The sequence below is a fragment of the Neopsephotus bourkii genome, unplaced genomic scaffold (genome assembly GCF_033783945.1).
Source record: "Neopsephotus bourkii isolate Nb327-2 ecotype Australia unplaced genomic scaffold, CSIRO-AGI_Nbou_v1 NB_1637, whole genome shotgun sequence".
Lineage (NCBI taxonomy): Eukaryota > Metazoa > Chordata > Aves > Psittaciformes > Psittacidae > Neopsephotus > Neopsephotus bourkii.
This window is the reverse complement of record NW_026902112.1, coordinates 7,833,734-7,854,117: the sequence shown is the minus strand read 5'-3', so window position 1 is coordinate 7,854,117 and position 20,384 is coordinate 7,833,734. Positions and strand designations below refer to the sequence as shown.

Genomic DNA, 20,384 nt, shown 5'->3' with positions numbered 1-20,384 from the left:
CATCCTATTTTTCATCCTATTTTCTCCTGATGTCCTATTGATAAAGGGGAGTGAAAGACCACATGGGTGGGAATTTGGCCCTTAGTCAAGGAAAACCCACCACAGTCTTATACAGAAAATCTGAAAGAGGTAACCAACCAGCTATAAGTCTAGTGGAATGGGCATGTAGTAAAACATATCTCCGTACTGAGTGTCCCATTACACCACTGTGGCAATCATTTAATTCCACATTGCTGTTATTTGGAAAAGTTTATCCTGTATGCATAGTCTGATAGATACTTTTGACAGTTAAAAAAATTGCATTACATATAACTTTAACGGGAATACGAGGGGTCTTAAGGCATAATTCTTGCACTTACTCTGCAATAAATCAAGAGCAATTGCATTAATTAAAAGCTCTTACAACAGTACAAGGATGGCATAAGGCAGAGAAAGATCAAGCAGTTCAGGTTTAATTGCTGTTATTTTTAACTAGGTACTGTGCTTCTTTTATTTCCTTCTGTGAAAACTAATACCTAAGTGGAGAGTTTTCATGCAGAAGTTCTGACCTAAAAAAGATACCTAAAAATGTCAGACCTCATGCTGGAATTATATCCAAGTTGGCAAGGATCTACCAGTTGGAGTAGGTAGAGTAATGTGAGCTTTCAGCTGTGAAGGACCTTGATGCAATTGGCTCTAAAGTGTTTTCTCTTTCTCCCCATCAAACCCCTTTCTTCAGCTTTTAACCTAGCAGATCCAGAGATCTGGTTTATCCACTGTTACACCCGTAGCAAAGGTATTATTGGTATCTGTAACCTGTATGAGCTGTTGTTTATACAACAGTTCACACACAACTGGGTGTTCTGACTGTTCATCTCCACAATACAGTGTGGTCCTCTAAGGAAATAATTCTACAAAATTGTCTTAATGTCTTTAGGTGTTAAGTAGATATTAACAGTTATAATTTAACCTTTATTATTGTATTTAGAGTCTTAAACACAAATCAGGACAAAAATATCTGTAAACAATAGTGAGATATGAGGAATTTATCAGCAAATATACCAAACAAAGAGTAGGAGAGAAGAGGCAGCGAAAGGAGAAACACCACCAATGTGGTGTTGCAGCAGGTCAGTGGGAGATCTGTAAACAGGGAGAGGTGTCCTGATCTACAACGTAGTGGATTAGGTACCGTACTGTGCACTGCCTCCTGTTTGTCATTCATGAAAGTAGTGATGAAGGAAGACTGGGATGAGTTTTATTACTCTGTTTAGACTGAGCTCATAATTGCAAATGTTCTAAAGCAACCTGCACTGTATGTAGCAGGCCAGTGAAATTGCTGGTTTCCTTTTCTGTATTCCTTCACCTAACATAGTGATTGCGTATGGGATTGTAAATAACTAGAATACAGCTGGTTTAGATATGATTAATGCTAACATTTTCATGATACGATAGCCTCAAGAGGGAACAGCATAATGATAACCACTATGTACAAATTGAATTTTCCTAGATATGAGATATCACGTATCTTGTTTTTGCACAGAAGTTTCCTCTTTGTTTTTTCCACTTGTCTGATTTCAATGCCTTTTCTTGTAGATATTTCTCTATGTTTCTTTTCCCTACTTGAAGTCAAGAGCTTTTCAGAGTCTGTCCTCATTAGTCACACATCAGGCCCTTGTGTCCACTCTGCCTGATGTAAAATAGGAGGGGCCTGATTAAAATCAGTGTAAACCCACTTTAGTTAAAACTAAAAAGCAAAAGACTCAATATTTCTGAGTCTGCCCATTCTCTTGAGCACTCCTGTTTGAGTGCAATTGCCCAGGAAGTGTTCTTAACAGAATTTTGGATTGAATCAAGTGGTCACCTATGACATGTAATATTTAATTCTTTCCCCCCAGATATTACCAGATAAGAGCTGGACTGAAGATCCCATCCAGGCTTCCCCACAGGCTGTTTGCTACGATCGCAGGACAGACAGGTAAGCAGGTCCCACAGAGATGTGACATGACTGGAGGTGGGGCAGCATGGTGGAGGAGAGCATTTGTGTGGAACAGATGAGCCTGGATTTGGATCCAAAACTGGATTTCCTCAATAATTAGTAACTGTTCAGCTCTCTGTTTTGGTATGGGTTTGGGCTTCAAGTTTTGGTGCTCGTGTCCATCAGAAAAACAGAGCAAATTCTCATTGTTTTATCTGCAAGCAGACGCTCTTGTACATGGCTTTCCTCGGTGACAATGGAAACAGTTGGTTTACTATTATAAGTGATTTCTGGTTGAAAATTGTTTCAGTGTGTTGTGGGTTAACCCTTGCTTGATGCCAGCAGCCCACCAAAGCTGCTTTGCCACTCCCCCTCTTCAGATGGACAAGGGAGATAAAATATAATGTGCCACCATGGGCTTCAGGGGAATCTGTGCTCCAGTGACTGAAGCACCTCCTGCCCTCCTTCTGCACTGATCTTAGCATCTGTAGGGCTGCTCCTCTCACATATTCTCACTCCTTTCTCCTGGCTGCTGTTGCATAGCAATTTCCCCACTTCTTAAATATGTTACCCCAGAGGAGCTACCACCATCACTGATGGGCTTAGACTTGACCATCGGTGGGTTTTTCTTGGAGATGGCTTGTGTTAGATCCACTGGATATGGGTGAAGCTTCTGACTGCTTCTCACAGAAGAAACCCCTGCATCCTCCCTTCTACCAAAACCTTGCCACACAAATCCAATGCACAATATTAAAAAACAGCCTTTAGAGAATAACTTCAAGAGTCCTTTTGACTCAATATTATGCATAGAAGAAACACAAATGTAGTGCAGGATTAATGAGTTCCTGAACTTTGGGGATTTTAATTCTAAAATTTGAGAATTTTCCAGTTTGATATTGTTCTGTGGATTACAGGCTCTTAAGTGAAATGTACTTTTCAGTCTGGAAGTCTGGATCAATGGAAATACATTCTAATACAAAGATACATTTAAATGCAAAATGATTGGACAAACCATACTTGTATAAAATGCAAAAATTTGTACAAAGATATGAAGAAATCACCTGAAAAGATTTCCCAGACTCAGAATGCGAATAAAGAAACATCTTTAGGAAATAAATACATAATGTAGTCCAGGTTTGGAAAACCTCTTAGCATGAAAATCTCCAAAGAAGAAAGAAAATTGTTTTTTATCACCTTCCAGTATAATTCACCCTTGGCATATCCAGAATTCCCTGAAGTTCCTTTGCTCTCTGGAAATGTCCTCAAATTACAGCAGTTTCTGGCATAATTATTCTTGAACTAACAGAATACTCCCAGTATGAAGATAGCTACAATTCTACTTTCTATGGGTAAAAAACCCTCAAGAACCTGCAGTAAAACCCCACAAACTACTCATATTCTGCATTGAACCAGACATGGCTGCATTACTTAAGGAAGAAACTCAGTGACTTTCTCTGTTTACTTTTTATTCAGATTAGTATTTTCTTAAGTGTCTTTTCTTCTTTCACCCCTGTTAAAAGCAATTCATGTAAAAGCATGGGCAGGAGAGAGGCAAGACAGGCAGTGTGGTTACAGAATTAGCAACTGACTTTCATAGTGCTAATGCAATCCAGACTCAAGTCTAATAGCTTTACAGGGCATCAAGACGTGGGTATTTAAGCTGTTAAGGGTTTAAACAGCTTTTCCTTGGTTATTTTCACAAGTACTTCCTAATTGATTTCATAGGTCTGCAAGAGTCATTTAATGGGTCTGAACTTGAAGGCAAACACGCAGTAATGTTCTTTTTGTTCTCATGCCACTGATCTCTCTCAGTATGGAGATAGCTGGGATGGAACTAATTGAATTGTTGTGCATGTTTCAATAAGATACACCTACTAAAGTTATGTAGCAACAAAACAGGGGTGTTATAAAATAGTGAATAAACTCCTTCCTCAGCAATGAGAATGGATGCAAAATAGGTGGGATTCATGGGTTAGGTTTAAAGGAAGTATTTTTTATCTTTTCCTTATCAGGTTCATAAGAACTGGAAGATATTTTGAAAATAATTATGTAATTTTATAAAGTAATATCTGTGAATATAGACAGTAATAAAATATATAAAATATAGAAATATAAAATAAAGAAGAGGTAATATTTATCTTCCACTGCATGTGGCCTTTTTATTAAATATTGCAGGATTTATGATAAACCCATGGGAACTGACAACATTAGCAATGTTTGCTTCCTACTAGATGCTTTTGGTAACAGAGGCCAAACCCCATCATTCTGTGGGTAGTTGCCAGCCAAATCTGCCTAGCAAGGACTCAATCTATGATGCAGGACCAACAGGACCAATACAGGAGGCCTTGACAACCTAAGACAGGGTCTACATGTTGGCCGTATTCTGCCTACATTGTGGGAAGAGAATGGGCTATGTGCTACAGTTGAAGCAAAGGGACGTCATTCTGGAGCCCATTATCTCCTCTGATTTGGTCACTTAGCTCATCAAGGCTGCACATTAGCTTATATTGAGTCAGGTTACATGAACATATGTATGCTGTACATATGTACATGCATATATATATTCATAAAAATATATACATTTCATTCATACTACTACACATTTTTAGCAAGGTAGCTTTCCTAAAGACTTTCTCAACAATAAAAAGAAAAGAAAGAATGAGGCTTGTCCTGCAAAGTCTTTAATTGCTCTCATTCAGGTTTTAGACCCCTCATGAAATTTAGCTTCCTGTCTTTGAATAGATTCCATGACTGATGCAGCCTGCTTTTGGGTCATAAACAACAAATGATGCTCTCTACTTCTTCTTGTGCATCTCATAGCAGCACATACTCCATTGGTCTCAGCATCAGTTCTGCAGGGCTGAGCAAATGCAGACATGTCTTAAAGCTAAATGCCAGCAAGCCCTTCCTGAGTGAATTATGGGACTTTTACATATGCCACCATGTGATGGTGTCCACCTGCAGCATACGGTGGGCTGAATCTACATGACTTAAGCACAAACAGCTAAAGGAGCAGGGAAAGAGAATATGCCACCTCACAGTTGCACACCTCACAGTTGCACATTTGTATAATTATCTCATTGGCTGAGTTGTTTTGTTATCCACTAAGTGCCTTAAGTAAGTTTTCAGGTTTCAGCTGTCCTATATTTTGGAACTATTTTTAGAATTCATAAAAGTTATGATTCATTGATTTCCAGGTTATAGAGACCAGATTGTTCAGGAGCTTAAAAACATACCTTTAAAATATTTTTATTTTAAAGTTAACCCATTGATTGAAAGTCACTGATTAAAACACTGCAAGAATAACACTGGTCAGAAATAGTTACAATTAGCTGTTTTAACTTGATTTCTTACCCCACCTGAAAGAATGGGAAATGATGGAGACCAGGAAAGCAGTATAAATGAGAATTACTTAAGGAAGATGGTATGCATGAGATAAATCTTAGCAGCATATCTATAAAGAATATGAGAGTAGATTACACTGTTGAAGATGCTAGCTAAATCAGATCTCTGGAAAAGTACACATTTTCATTTCCTCTGCAGTGTTTCACACTAATCTACACACCTCCTGGAAGCATTGCTGCTGAGAGAGAATTATTTTTATTAGTGGAAGTTGTAGTCAGGCTTTTTTTAAATGTTCTGGTTTTAGACCCACTATGCCTCGTTCTCATGTACTGCAACCATGGAAAGCTTCTTGCCCATCTGCTTGCCTAGCTGTTTACCTTACAGGCCAAGGAAACTGTTTTTGTGGTGAATATTAACTAAAGAAATTACTTAGGACTTTCATTTGTGTTCGGATTTCCTTTATTTCTCTCATCCAGATGTACCACATTGTCAGTTTTCAAAACTTTTCAAATACAAGTATTTCTGAAAACTTGGCCTGAAAATCTAATTGCAAGCAATACGAAGTATTTAAGAAAAAATATTACCTGTCAATTTACCCCTTATTAGATTGTAACAGTGCTCCATCTCATTCTAGTCAATTAAATTGGGTTATTGTCTAAAAGTACAGAAAGCCAATGACAGCTGAGGAATGCAGATCTTCCTTAATATATCTCATATAAGTCTGGAGAGATAAGATGCAATATGTATTCCAGACAAGTCAAGAAAAAGTACCCATGACTGCCATTACACATTAACTCTTTTGATTGGTGATGTAAAGGTGCTTCATGTACAGATAGTCTGATGATTTTTCATAGAACGGAATTATTTGACATTAGGTGACAAGAAAAAAATAGCATAATTTAAATTGTGACATAGGAAAGTAGGAGAAAACAAAGAATAACACAGTAGCCTGTGTCTGCCTTCTCTTATAAATTAAATGTTGATCTGTGGCTACCTTTCACCGAAGACCTAATTTAAGGGGCTATTTGTATTTCTGATATGTGCCTTAACAGTTTGTGCTTGCTTTTAATAAACAATTACTGATTCTAGTCTCTATTAGGGAGTGTTTCAATATCTCAAAGAAGTTCCTGGTGAAGGAATTCTACTAAGATTATTCAAGAAAAAACTTTTCTTGTAAATGGATTCTTGACTTAGTCAAAACGAGCATTTGCAGTTAGTTGCTCATTAGAGCAAGAAGAAAGAGACCCATACTTGTGAAACAGTATGAAATTGCAGTCATTAGTTTCAATAACCTTTTGAAAGGTAATTTCTGCCTTCATTAAGTGAGGACAAGTTTACTGCTTTTGAAGTATGAGAAAAAGGGGGAAGGGGAGAGATTCATGCTTTAACAAACCCATGAGTTTCTTTTAAAAGATTATTAAAGTAATCTGAAAATAAATATACATTTTATGTATAAAATAAAACATACCTGACAAATAAAAATTATATCTAGAGAGGACCTTACTGTGAGAGAAGTTATTTTAGAGATGTGTTTTCTCAGGGAACCTCATTAGCTGTGAGATCATACAAGATGGTCAGCCATTTTAAGATTTGTTAATCCGCAATTTAAGTATTCTTTCTTGGAATGCCTATTCTATGATATTCCAAGAGAGAAGAAGAATGAAACCAAAGAAAAAGATGAAAAGCAGTAAACCGAAGATATCTCTTGACTGATGTGCTACTTCTGTGTGCATGTCCCAGTCTTCTTTCAGTCAAGGCTTTTTCATAGGCTGAAGGAATGGAAGCTGAAAATACATATTTGTGGCTGGGAGATTTTCCATTGCAGACCCTGAACTATGCAGGACACCTTTGCTTCTCCTCTCCAGAAGCTTGGGCAGACCATGCAGATGGCAGTGGGGTAAGCAATGGTTTTGGAGATGCAGAGCAGCATCACAGCTCAAAATTGAGACTTTGTCAGTGGAGGAGGCAAGAACTATGATGGGCCTGTAAGCACCAACAAGTGCCACAGTTCTCTTTCTCTAGGCAGTGAGTGTGAGACACAAAACCTTTTCATCAGTAGTCACCTGAAGGTCTGGCAGAAACAGAGTCCAGTTGTTCAGAAGCAGTGCGCCAATGCAGTATTTCTGCTGCTTGAGGCCAAGAATGACCTAAAGCTCTGTAGTTAAATAGGCCATACAGCTTTTTCAGAACTATCATTCCAGAGCCTTCACAGAGCTCTCTTTTACAGGTTTGCTTACATGTCTTTGATTTCCCCACACAGTGATCTTTGCTGCCTTCAGTCTATCGTACAGTTCAGTCTTGTAATTTACACTAATTCAGTAGGTAAATTGTATCCAGACAACTGCTTCCTCCTGCTCTGCACTGATGAAAAAATATGTGATGTCCTACTGTGATGTTCCATACTTTACTCAGGCAATTCGCTCATCTGAATTAATCTTTGGAATAAATATATAGTGTCAGCTACAGAGTTAGGTAACAAGACAAATGGATATTTGCTCACTTAATTTTCCAAAGCACAGGATTATTTTCAGACGTCAGCTCTCTAACTGAGCAAGGTTCTTAGGGAACTGGCAATGAATTTGGAAAAATAAATAAACATTACAAAAAGCATAGATTATGTTTATTTTGACAAAACATTATGTTTTGAGAAAGCAAAGACAACTTACTGCTGGTCTGAAGTGGGGTAGCTATTCCATCATCTCATATTTCAGTATAAGAAATAGTCATTAGCTTATAGAGCAATACAGTGATAAGCGACTGCACTTATGTTAGGGTCTTTCATACAAGGACATTAATAGGACATATTGCTTTTTATCCTCACTGAATCTATGTATTAGTGGAGAGGTAGTTTTATGTAATTCTTTCCATGAGGCTAACTCAAAATGTCAAAAGGCAAGGTTAAGATACAGGATTCATCTCAAAAAGATGCAGCTTTAATCAAAAGTCATGCTGAGAGAGAAAACATTTCTGAACTTTGTCTGCTTTAGAATTTATTTAAACTAAATATAACATCTGCATTTATTCTAAATATGTATATGCTAAACATAGTATTTCAAAACTAAAACAAGTCTCTTCAAACATTTAAATAGGAAAATGATGATGCACTGAAAGAATTTGTGCCTAAAAAAATGTTGTCTTTGCACTTTCAAAGCAGGCTGATTTTAGCTCAATTGTAAAAATGGAATGTCTGCATGAGTACTCCTTTGCTAAAGAATGTGTATTTTTCAGACTTACAGCAACCGAGTTTTCAAGCCTTCTAAAAAAGCACATATAGAACTCAGTGCATGTAGATAAATGTGGCAGGTTCAGCCCTGATTCATTGCCTTTAGAGTCTACATTTTCAGAAGTAACTGATTATTTGTATTGCTTCAGTCTTTTTTTTTTTTTTTTCCCTTTTTCTTTTTTCTTTAGTCTGAAACACTAAAGTTTCAGCGGAAAGATACTTCTGAAACTGGAATGTCAAAATGGGCTAACTAAATAGCCTAGCACAGCTTCAAATCTGCAATAAGTTACAATATTTCTTGTTCACTGAGTGCCAAAAAAGGTGCAGTTACATTAAAAAACATATAGCGTGTGACAAACCGTTAAAATCTTTACAGTCAGCTGTTAGAACTAGTATATATCAATTTTGTATAGAACACAAGAGACAAAACCACAAAATGTACTCATAATTCTATGCATGAGACAACCCTGTTTTACCAGCAAAGATCTTTCAAATCTGTCATCAAAACAGAATAGGTTTACCTTAGCAGTTCATGGGAGTTATTAATTCCTGTGAGCTCAATGTACCTGCAGGGATGGAAGAGCAGATTTAGTGCTAAGACTGAATAACAGGTATATTGTCCTTCTACAGATATAACAGATAAACCTGAAACTTTGTCCTGTTTCTCCTGAATTCACTGTGAACTCGGGAGAGTAACATGTGTAACTGACAGCTGTAATAGTCTCATATCCCCTCTGGGTAGCAGAGGGAACACAACATACAGAATAGAGGTCTATAAAAATACCAGAAAACTGCAGAAGATGCTACTGTGCTGCATTTATGTTACTTAAGAAAGAAGCAGACATCACAACTGAGTGTTTCATAGAATCATAGGATCGTTTTAGGTTGAAAAAGACCTTTAAAGTAATTGAGTCCTATTATAAACCTAGCATTGTCAAGCCCACCTTTAAACCATGATTAGCATGCAGCATGACTGTAGCCATGTGTTAGAGGGATTCAAGTAAGAAGCTTGTTTGACCAAGGTGACATTCTTGGCCACACCAGCCTCTTCATAGTTTTACCTTCAGATTTAGCAGGTCATTCTGGATTGAAGGTTTTGCTACCCAGCTGAGGTGATAAATACAGTCTCACCAGTCATCTGAGCTGAAAGGCACTGGGGTCTTAAGTAGTATTAACCAAATGGCTACAGTTTCAGGAAGGTGCAACTGTATTTTTGTATGGGGACCACAAGTATTTCTAAGCCTGTCTTTAAAAATACTTATGGATGGTGGATTATTTTCCCAATGTTCTGCTAGGAAAATCGTTACAGGTATGCCACAGGGAGTGATGGCTTCTTGAGAGTACAGGTCATCAGGATGTCCTAGTAACTATGGCACAGAGAAGATCATAAAAAAATCAGGATTCAAATATTCTGAGATCTATAGATGACAGTTCCAGTGTAAGAAGTAGATATTCATTAGTTGAAACATATATATACATATATATACTCTTAGCAGTTCCACGTAAAGTGGCTCTTTCCTGGAAAGGGTATCTTACATGATTCATATATAAGCTTTCTAACAAAACTTATTTCTCCAAGTTTTCTGTACTAGCAGGAAATGGTTGTCTTGTAATGGTGTGTTAGGCTGTATTCTAAGGGCAGGCAATAAATCATAAGTAGTCTGAGTTATAGCTATAAGATGGGAGAAGTCCTGTAAACCTGTGACTAAGGGTAAAAATCATCTTATCTAACTGCTGATGTCTATGCTGTGGGCGTCTCCACCTAAGCTAATCAGTCTCTCTTTATAGTCAAAGGAGAGAAAAAAGTAATTTGAGGGAGTAATTTAACATATCTATTTTAAAATGAGTTGAATCACACCTATTTCTGTCCGTTTACTATAAAAGAAGTTACAGGAACTTTTGCAGAAAGAGAGACATTCCCATTGTGCTTGTAAATGAGCTGGCACAAAAAAGCTGTGATTTCACTTTATGCCTTCATGTGTGTGTGCAAATTAGGCGCGTAATAGTGAAAAGTAGGAAAGGTGACAAGGTCAACAGAGAGAGCAAATGGTAACCTTGTCTTTCCCAGCAAATAATCAAAGATGATAGCTTGATTCAGGAGTTTGCATTATGCTTTCAAATGGTTTCTCAAAAATGGTTTTCTTAAAAATAAAAGAGCTAGGAGATGACTTCAGTGGGAGAACAACTTTATTATTCTTTTCTTTATTAACAGAAAAAAAAAAGACTTTCCTTTTGGAATGGCACAATGATTTATTAATTGAAAAGGAAAATGTGGAAGTGATGTAGTTTGGGTTTTTATATTTTGTAAGACTAAAACTATGATTACATTTTCACCATAGATGAACAAAGAATAAATGGACCATAGATGGAGATTGATGGACAAAGAATATATTGGGAAATAAAAGCCAGGCTTTAATTTTGGTGGACCAGGAACCAACCTTTTGGTTCAGCTATTAACAGATCTCTAGAACATTACTTTGTGGTCAGTAGCTCTGAAACATAATATGTATTAGACATGACAATAACTTAGAAAAAATAAGAGAATTTTCTGTGCATTCAAGTGTACATGTGCACCTTTCAGAAGAGTTTGCTTAAATTACTACTCTAGCCAAGGTTTAATTTCCCATCACTAACACTGACAGGGGCTGCTCTGAAAAATCCTGTGGCCTACAGATTAAAACAGGGAACACAGAGAGCAGGACAAACTGTGTGTCCTTGTGTCTGTCTTATCTGTAAAATGATGGTACTGCTTCAAAGATGCAAATACATGCATAACTTCATAACCTTCAAATATGTAAGACAAACAACAAGAATCCAAAGAACTATAGAGATATACCCTCTAGCTGGTGACTGAAAATCTCCCACCAACAGAAAACTTATGTCCCAAGTAGAATAATGATGTCACAATGAGAGGGAAAAGTTATGGGGAATTTTTCATAGATTCTTTTCTGTTCAGAAAGGATCATTTTTATAGCTAGTCTGATACCCTCTGAACCCAAGCCATAGAACTTTAGCTAGTGTTTTGTGCACAAAGCACAGCTCTGGTGTTTGAACTGTGGCATAACTTTGTAGAAGGATGTCCAATGTTTATTTTTAAGAGAAAAGGGTGTCTTGGGGGCATTGCTCTGGGGTTTGGTTTGATTTTTTTGTTGTTGTTTTCATTTCCAGTTGAGAGAAAGGATTAGCCTTCTTTCTGTTGATAACTTTTTACAGTAGAAACAAGCAGAACAGCATTGCCTTTCTAGCAGCTGTAATTAGAGACACCCGATGTCTCCTTCTCTTGTAGTTAGCCTTCATCTTCTTTGTGTTATCTTTACTGCTGAAAGAAACTATAGAAAATCAGATTCAATCTGTTGAATAGGGCTTTGATCAACATAATCTAGTGAAAGATATCCTTGCCCATAGCAGGGGGGTTTGGAAGTAGGTGGACTTCAAAGATCCCTTCCATCCCAAACCATCCTCTCATTCTACGATTTTTAGTATGAATTATCATGACCAGAATGAAAAAAGAGTATGGATTTGAATGCAGCAATGTCAATTTTGTTCTTACAGTTGCCTTATATATCCATTAAGTGTGAGAAGAAATGAGTGAATAAATCGGTCCATTTAGGTATAAGAACTTTTGCTGGACTGAGATTGCCCTTTAAATGTTTACGTTTCATTTTGTTCTAAAGCTGGAATGGGACGGTATGTGTGTGATGGCATGTGGCACATATGGGATTTGTGTGATGGTATAAATACATGCCTAGTATCAAATTGCTTTCTCACTGATTATGTGTGTACTGCCCTTAAAGGAAGGTCTCACTGAGTAGGTCCTCTCATATCTCTCTGTCTCCCATCTGCAGCAAGATCTTTGAAATGTGCTGGCAGTTTGTCCAGCAGTACCTAGCAACCTACTACAGCAATGTCCATGATGCCCTGATCAGTTTTGGCATTGGACCATATCTCAGAGTGTGAAAACGTTGGTTTTGCTTTAGACTTTGCTTGCCAGCATCTGTTTGCATGGAGAGTGTAACTGCTTTGAACAGCAGCCTTGAACCGTTTGCTGCCTAGAAATCCTGTTCTTATTCTCTCTTTGACAGAAGGTTAAGGAGGAGTCATGAAATCATGTTACTCATATTTAGTTCAAAGAAACTTCAGCATTTGGTGCTTTTACAAGAGGAACTCAGCTGGAAGTATAGTGTAGAGAAGAACCTTGTGTTACTGACATTTCAATTAGTTAAACAAAGAAAGGACACAGAGATTAAATTATGGAACACATGGATGGCAACCAATAGATATGTCCAGTACCCCACATCCAATGTAGACCCTCAAGCCAGTCAAAGCAAGAAACAAAACCTCAGGACAGAGCTTAACAGATACAAACCCCCCTGACTGTCTGTAGCATTGAGCTGTGCTGAAGTTATAAATGTCCCTATATGGTATATGATAGTTGGATTATTTCTGAGGATCCAGAAAGATTTACTGGTCCTTAATTCCTATGATGTCTGGGCTCATTTTTCCATCTCTGATCTTGAGCAGTCAGCCTCCTTCTGTTTTTATTTCACCATATGTGTAATGGGGTTAATTGTATCTGTATCATAAGGTTATTGTGAAACTTAATTACTTAATAAAAGGAACTTTGATAATTTTGGGTATGTGACAATGTAGGAGAGCACAGACTTATTTACGGTCTTGAAACTTTGGATGGTTCACATTTTTGAGAGTCATACAGTAGATCCAAAGAGGGAAATGTTTGACCTACTATTTCTACCACACACTGCATAATGAGTTGTGATAACAGTAATCTGGGAGTCTGTTAATGTAATTAAAACCACTGACTTTTCTTCTAGGTGGGAGGTTTTTGAATATGGATTGTGTCCTAAATGGAAGTATGCTGCAACATCATCATAGCTGCTATACCACATCCAAAATTAAGAGCATAATTCTGTTCATTAAGTCATTTTTCCCACATCTCTATACATTAACCTGCCAGAAATAGCTAATATGCATTTAGAGAACCTGCAGAATGGACCAGCTTCTGCTTTCCATCATCTGAATACAGCCAGTGGCTCCGTAGTGTCATCAGTTCCATAGCCCTTCAAGGCAAGAAACGAAGGTTAGTTTGGTGGAAGGTGTTGGCCCTCAGCACTCCAGTGTAGGTGGCACAGTAAGGAAGTGGAGGAGTGTCTAGGTTTGGGGTTTTAATTACGTACAAAGGAAAATAGAAAACTACTTGTGGCATTTCATGACATGGACTCAAGTTGATGCAGAGACTCAAATTCTCATTTATTACCACCAAACCCTTTTTATCCCCTTTTTCGGTACTTTCCCAACCTGCACATACATGTAACGTTCAGTCTCAGTGGCCACTGTGAAACTCTCCAGGTAAATAGTCCAATCACAATGTTGCAGACCCTCTCACAACCCCTACATCCTCTGGCCTCCAACTGAGATTCCCACCACAACTACATCCTGGCCCATCCTCCCAAGGCTTGCTGGTTTACCTTCCCTGACCTTCAACATTCCAGCTCATCGCCCCAGGGCTTGTCAAGGACCAAGGCCTCACAGCTCATTCCCAAACTCTTTTTCATGCAAATCTTATCACCTTCACTCCCCACACCTACTTATTTTATCTGCTTATCAAGATTAATACCTACAATGTATATGGAAGAAGACGCATATCTGTGTCTTCAGAAGCAGCCGAAGAAACGGATGAAAAATGTGGGGAAAAAGAAAGATTTCATTATAAGTACCTGAGATACTTATAATGAGTTAATGAGTTTTGGTATTTATTCAGCAACAGCTACTAGGTCTTGTCACTTCGGAAAAGCATTTTTCATCTGCACATCTCAGCATGCCTTGTGACTGTGAGTTAACTCAGCTTTAAGGCCAAGTTCTTGTGAGGCAAAATAAGAGTTTGTGTCTGTACTGTGAAGCACAAAAACATATTGAATATCTTTAGCATAGCTCTGACCTGGTACATTCTGTGACCTAATACAACACTTTCCCTAAAATAACTTGCCTCCTGAGAGCAACATATTCATGATAAAAGTTCCTTCATCAGCACATTGTACAATATTCATCCTGGCTCTTGCTCTGATAGAGGCTTGCTGGCTGTTATCTCAGGTGTATGTGCAGCACGCTGTGTTGTGTAGTCATAGGTATTATGTCAGTGTTCAAGGCCAGATTGGATGGGGCTTTGAGCAACCTGGTCTAGTGGGAGGTGTCTCTGCCCATTAAAGGGGGGTTGGAACTAGGGGATTTTAAGATAGTTTCTCTAAACAGTCTGTGATTCTATGGTTCTATCATGTAAGGTTTCTTCAAATAATTTTCACCAAAAAAAGCTACCCAAATTATGCACAGACATAGGCCAAAAATCCTGTGTTCTTTCTGCAATTTAGGAGCTGGAAAAAAGTATAACTGGTGGTCAGGTTTTATGCATGGAAACAACTGGAAACGCTAAGTGAGGTATTTCAATGCAACTCTCCCTAAACCTCCTGTCTTTCCACTGACTAGTATGATGTTTCCGAACAGTAATGCCACTGTTGTGAAGGTGAAGGCCTTATGCAAGTGTAGCCCAAAGTTGTGCTGAGAGTACTTCCATATATGGTGACTAATGTCATCTATGATTTCCTGGATTTGTCTGTTTATGTCTATCCATCTGTATCTCTCATCTCTAAAAAACACTTGGATAAATATATATCACATATCTCTTTGTTTTGGATTTGAGTTTTGCATATGTCACAGTTTCTACCTTACCCCTGATATGGTTGAATCATCTCTTCCATCTATTCTGGTCTTGGCATTGGACTTCAACTAACAGTCTCAGGAAGAGAAAAGGGAGGTTCTCACATGGTCTTAATATTAATTATAGACTTGAGTAGTCTCAGAGTCACATTGAGTAGTCTAATATTACAGCGCAAGTTTCCTTCATACATAACACTGGAGGGACTTAATTCCACATACTTGAAGCATGAATTTTAGGTTATAAGCTTTTCTATTAAGTCTTGATTTCTCTTAACTGGTCATAAGCAAAAAAGCAACTTGAATTAGTTGTTTGCCTTTTCTGTGATTAAAATGACAACTGACAGACCCTGTCCTGAAAGTTTTATTCAGGGCTAGTGTTTCCAATTGGGTGGTAGTACTGGAATGACTTGGATCTAGGAAGCCTCATCAGTAGGCTCTATTCTAAGTAGCATGTGGAAGTTAGAATTTGAGTTTTCACCATGTGACCTACTCAGAAATATCGAAGTTTAATTCCCTTCCGTTTAAGTAGTAGGAAATAGAGTAATAACACCTACGGTATCCTGGGCTGCATCAGAAGAAATGTAACCAGCAGGTAGAAGGAGGTGATGCTGTCCCTCTCTTCTGCTCTGGTGAGACCTCACTTGGAGCACTGTGTACAGTTCTGGTGTCCTCAACATAAGAAGGATATGGAGCTGTTGGAACAAGTCCAGAGGAAGCCATGAGGAAGATCAGGGGCTGGAGCACCTTCCATATGAAGATAGGCTGAGAAAGCTGGGGTTCTTCAACCCAGAGAAGAGAGGGCTGCGTAGAGACCGCATAGCAGCCTTTCAGTTTCTGAAGGGGGCCTATAAGGATGCTGCAGAGGGACTCTTTATCAGGGACTGTAGTGATAGTACAAGGGGTAACAGGTTCAAACTTAAACAGGGGAAGTTTAGATTGAATATAAGGAAGAAGTTCTTTACTGTGAGGGTGGTGAGGCACTGGAACAGGTTGCCCGGAGAAGTTGTAAATTCTCCACCCCTGGAGGTGTTCAAGGCGAGCTTGGACAGAGACTTGAGTAACATGGTCTAGTGTGAGGTTCCCTGCCCATGATAGGGGGTTGGAACTGGATGACTTTAAGATGATCTTTTCCAACCCAAACCATTCTATGATTCTATGAACACCATTTGACCACTAATAAAGTAGCTGTTATATTTGTGGGAGATTAAAAAAATCTCTTGAAGAAGTAACATAATAAGGATCTCTGTGCTAAAAGAAACAATAATATTTGATTTAAATTACACTCATCTGAGCTCAGAGTCCCAAGATTTAGATTATAAAAGCCTACAAAGGACCTCTGACAGGTTCCAAGCAATTACCATGTGCTTTCATGCTAGTGCTAGACACAGGAAACAAAAGCAGAGATCTATGTTTCTATAATGAATTTCATTTATTTGTGGTTCATAATAGGAATATGGGGGTTTTTATTTATTTTCTTTTATTTTTCTGAATTTAATTTCAGGTTTTAATAAAACCAAATTAAAGTGCAATTTTTTTCATCTTTTGATTTCCAGTAACAAAATTTTCTACAATATCAGGAAGAGAAAGAATAGGGAGTCCAGACTGCCACTGAACTGTGAGATCTGGATGTAATTTCCTACCCTCCAACAGGCTTTCTCTCCACTGTTAGACAAGACACTTAGATTCAGATCTTCAAAGCCCCTCACAGACCCAATTTACATTGGCTTACATTGAATACTCCTGAGGAGAAGAGCCCAAGTCATGCTCTGCCTCAGGTTCTCACCTGTAAATGGGTGAAGCATCTGCATCAGCACTGAGGGATAAAGCAGGTGAAGAACTCACTGTAAGGATGTGGTGAAGGCCATAAAAATGTTCATGTAATGGACTGCCTCTAAGCTATTCGAACAACTGGAAGGCTTTCATGTCATATCAAATAGATTTAATCTAGAATGTTGCTCACTGTTTATATTGCACAGTGCCTGATTTTGGCAGTAGTTAACTGCAACAAGAAATTGAGTGACAACACAATGAAGTAAACTTTGAACAATATCATCCGGACATGGGTTTTCATCCATTTACTGTTGTCTTTTTTTGGGTAAAGAGGAAAGCCTATGTAAAAATGTCTTTCAAACCAACCTATTTTTTAGTTTTGGTATCCAGCTGTTTTCCGAGACTGAAAGTTATTTAATGTTTTTCATCTTTTTAATAATGAGCTGAGAGGAATCAGTGGAAGTTATCAGGAACTTTACCTTCATTTACATAATTGCTATGTGGAATGGGAAATTTGCTTATGCAAGGATGGAATCTGAGGCTCATTAGTGATGAGCATCTTCGACAAAGTGTGCTCCCTGACAAAGTGTTCAGTTGCACGATGTGGGTGGTCTTATGGGATACATTTCACATTAGCCAGCCAATTAATGTAAACACAAGTGAATTGAACTGAATGTAGCATTTGCCTGTGTCTGTGAGATTGCTTGCATAGTGATTGCAAACAAAAGCCTGATGACTATGCTCATACAGTGAAACAAAATGGTAAGTACAAACTCAGGGAAGTATAAGAAGAGGTACTTCTGTTTCATACAGTGTGATCACCACAGACTAAATATGTGCTCCATAACATGAGCTGTGATGTAGAATATGATCATGGATAAAAAGGATAAAACCCCTTCCTTATTCTTAAAGCCTTTATGTCTATTAGCAGCCTGGAGAAAAAGGGGAATGCAGACACCTGAGGTAGTGTCTGCAAAGAAGTTTGGATTCACTTAATCTTTTGATTCAAGTGGCTGATCCATCACTAGGGAAAGGATAAACAATATGTTGGTGGTGCTTTTGTATAAGCAAGTAATTATCAAATTCCACCCTATTTCCCTAAATGAATTCAAGAAGGAGCAATGCTTCCATGGGGATTAGTCATAGGGCTCACATACTTTGTAGGTCACTGAAAACCTTATTCTTCTTTGACCCAAACCTCACATTGAAGAAGCATGATTTTGATATCAGTCTTTAAATACTGTTGAACATAGACCAAAGGGTCAGCAGCATCATCCTTCATTTAAAAGAACAAAGGTTGAGTTAAACAAGTGAAAATCTGAAGGATGAATAAAAGATGTGACTGGATGACTTGATCAAAGTGTCTTTTTTTTCACCAAATGATCATGGACTTCTTGTTGAGGTTTTGTGACAATCTGAGTACAAGGTAGACATTATCATGCAAAACAGCACTGAAAGGGAGCAGCATGAAGGTAAAAGCAATCCTCAGCTTGGAAGAAGTCAGTCTTACAAAACACCTCAATAGTTTGTAGCAGAAAAGAAACAAAGCCACTCCAGCAGGGATTACTCCTTAAAGCCTGAAGGCTTGAGTTGAAAACCATTATTTTTTCATATATTTTGAGAGAGTTCCCGGAACTTAAACAGGGGAGTTTAGATTGGATATAAGGAAGAAATTCTTTCCTGTAAGGGTGGTGAGGCACTGGAATGGGTTGCCCAGGGAAGTTGTGAATGCGCCACACCTGGCAGTGTTCAAGGATAGGTTAGACAGAACCTTGGGTGACATGGTTTAGTGTGATGTGTCCCTGCCCATGGCAGGGGGGTTGGAACTGGAGGATCTTAAGGTCCTTTCCAATCCTAACTATCCTATGATTCTATGATTCTAAACTATGCAGTCGTAATTGATTTAACAATGTTCTCAAGGAGGAAAAGAACAGCTGCACTGAAGAAAGATCTGCTCTTCCAACATGAGCTCTCTTCAGAGGTGCTGACATAGCTTTAGACACAATCTGTTTGAAAGTGATACTTATATTACCTGGCACAGTACATTCTAAAAAAGACATCAAAGGTGTCTTAAAATTATGAAAGAAAACTAGTTGACTTTGAGTAATTTAAGCCAGAGAAATGTGGAAATTGTGAGAATAGCAACAAAATATTAAAGGAAATTTTACCATGAGTTCATGTTAGTGTGATTTAAATTATTCATTTTGCTGTAGAAATTAAGATTCACTCAGCTACCCAGCCCTAATTCTGGCTGATGTAGACAGCTTCTGCAGGATTCAGTCCGTCAAAGAGCTTTCTTGCCTTATTCACTGTAGAACCTTGGCTGCAACTGGATAAAACCACAGACTAATGCCTTTCTTTTGCAAAGAAAACCAGAGCCTACTAGTATTGTTGGTTTTATTATTATTATTTATTATTATTATTATTTTCGTGCCAGTTTAGTGAACTGACCACTTGGTTGTCCATTGCTTCTAGCAACCATGTTTGGCTCCAGAAAGGTCTGCTGCCTGCATAATGTTTCAGAAAACCAGAATATTTTGTGTTTGTCCAGATTTCAGTATAGAAGAGTATTGAGTGAGGGTGTGTGTATTAATTATTCAATTTTAGGAATAATAGAGCCAGGATTTTAATCCAGTCACATGTAATTTACTTAGTACCATAAGCCAGGTATCTGATAAAGTGGGAACAGGAGCGCCTATTTTTAAATTCTGTGCTGAGGTCTTTGGAATAGGATTAATATTTGTGCCATGGATTTATTTTGTCCTTCTCAACTTTTGCTTGTTTAGGGTTTTTTTGATAATAAGTAAGGGAAGAACACGAACTCTTTACAAAACGCTGGTTAAACATCTGTCTGACTGTGCATGTCTTCTACTTCAAGCTTATTTTGTTAAGAAGTTCCACAATAACTCCTATTGTCACCTTCCAAAGCTAAGATTATTCCATCTTTTACCATTGTTACAAGATGGTTCACAAATGGGCAGAGAGACAATGTGATGGAAGGTTTTGAAGAGCTACCTGCAAAACTTTTCATCCATGGTTCCTACCTGGCATGGTAATCTTCAGCTGCTGTTTATCTATTCAAGGCTAGCTGTTCAGATAGAAGTGTGGATTAAAATATAAGCTAGACATGTAGTAGACAGTGCAAGGGAAAAGTACTTGGCTTCTGTGCAAAGCAGAAAATAAAAGCACTTACACAAGAAGAGCAGTGTGCTAGAAAACTACTAAATATCAGTTGCAGTTTCTAAAATGCTTGTCCAGAGAGTCTGTGAGTCCTGGAAAATGGAAATGCTTGTCATGCTCTATGGATAAACTCTGCAGGTCTGAGTATATCTAGCTAAGCTTCTTCAGCCATTCTAAGTCTGA

The 20,384-nt window shown here is 38.1% G+C and overlaps 1 protein-coding gene across 2 annotated transcripts in view; it reads left to right on the top strand.

Moving 5' to 3' along the window:
- The window catches only part of FAM135B (family with sequence similarity 135 member B), a 194,415-nt gene that overhangs the window by 84,948 nt on the left and 89,083 nt on the right, over positions 1-20,384 (top strand). For both annotated transcript variants that reach the window (XR_009728579.1, XM_061374147.1), the window contains exon 3: positions 1,875-1,954. Coding sequence is in view for 1 of the 2 variants with exons in the window: in XM_061374147.1 (XP_061230131.1) it covers positions 1,875-1,954 (80 nt within the window). In the remaining variant the exon portion in view is untranslated. The remainder of the gene's footprint in view (positions 1-1,874; positions 1,955-20,384) is intronic.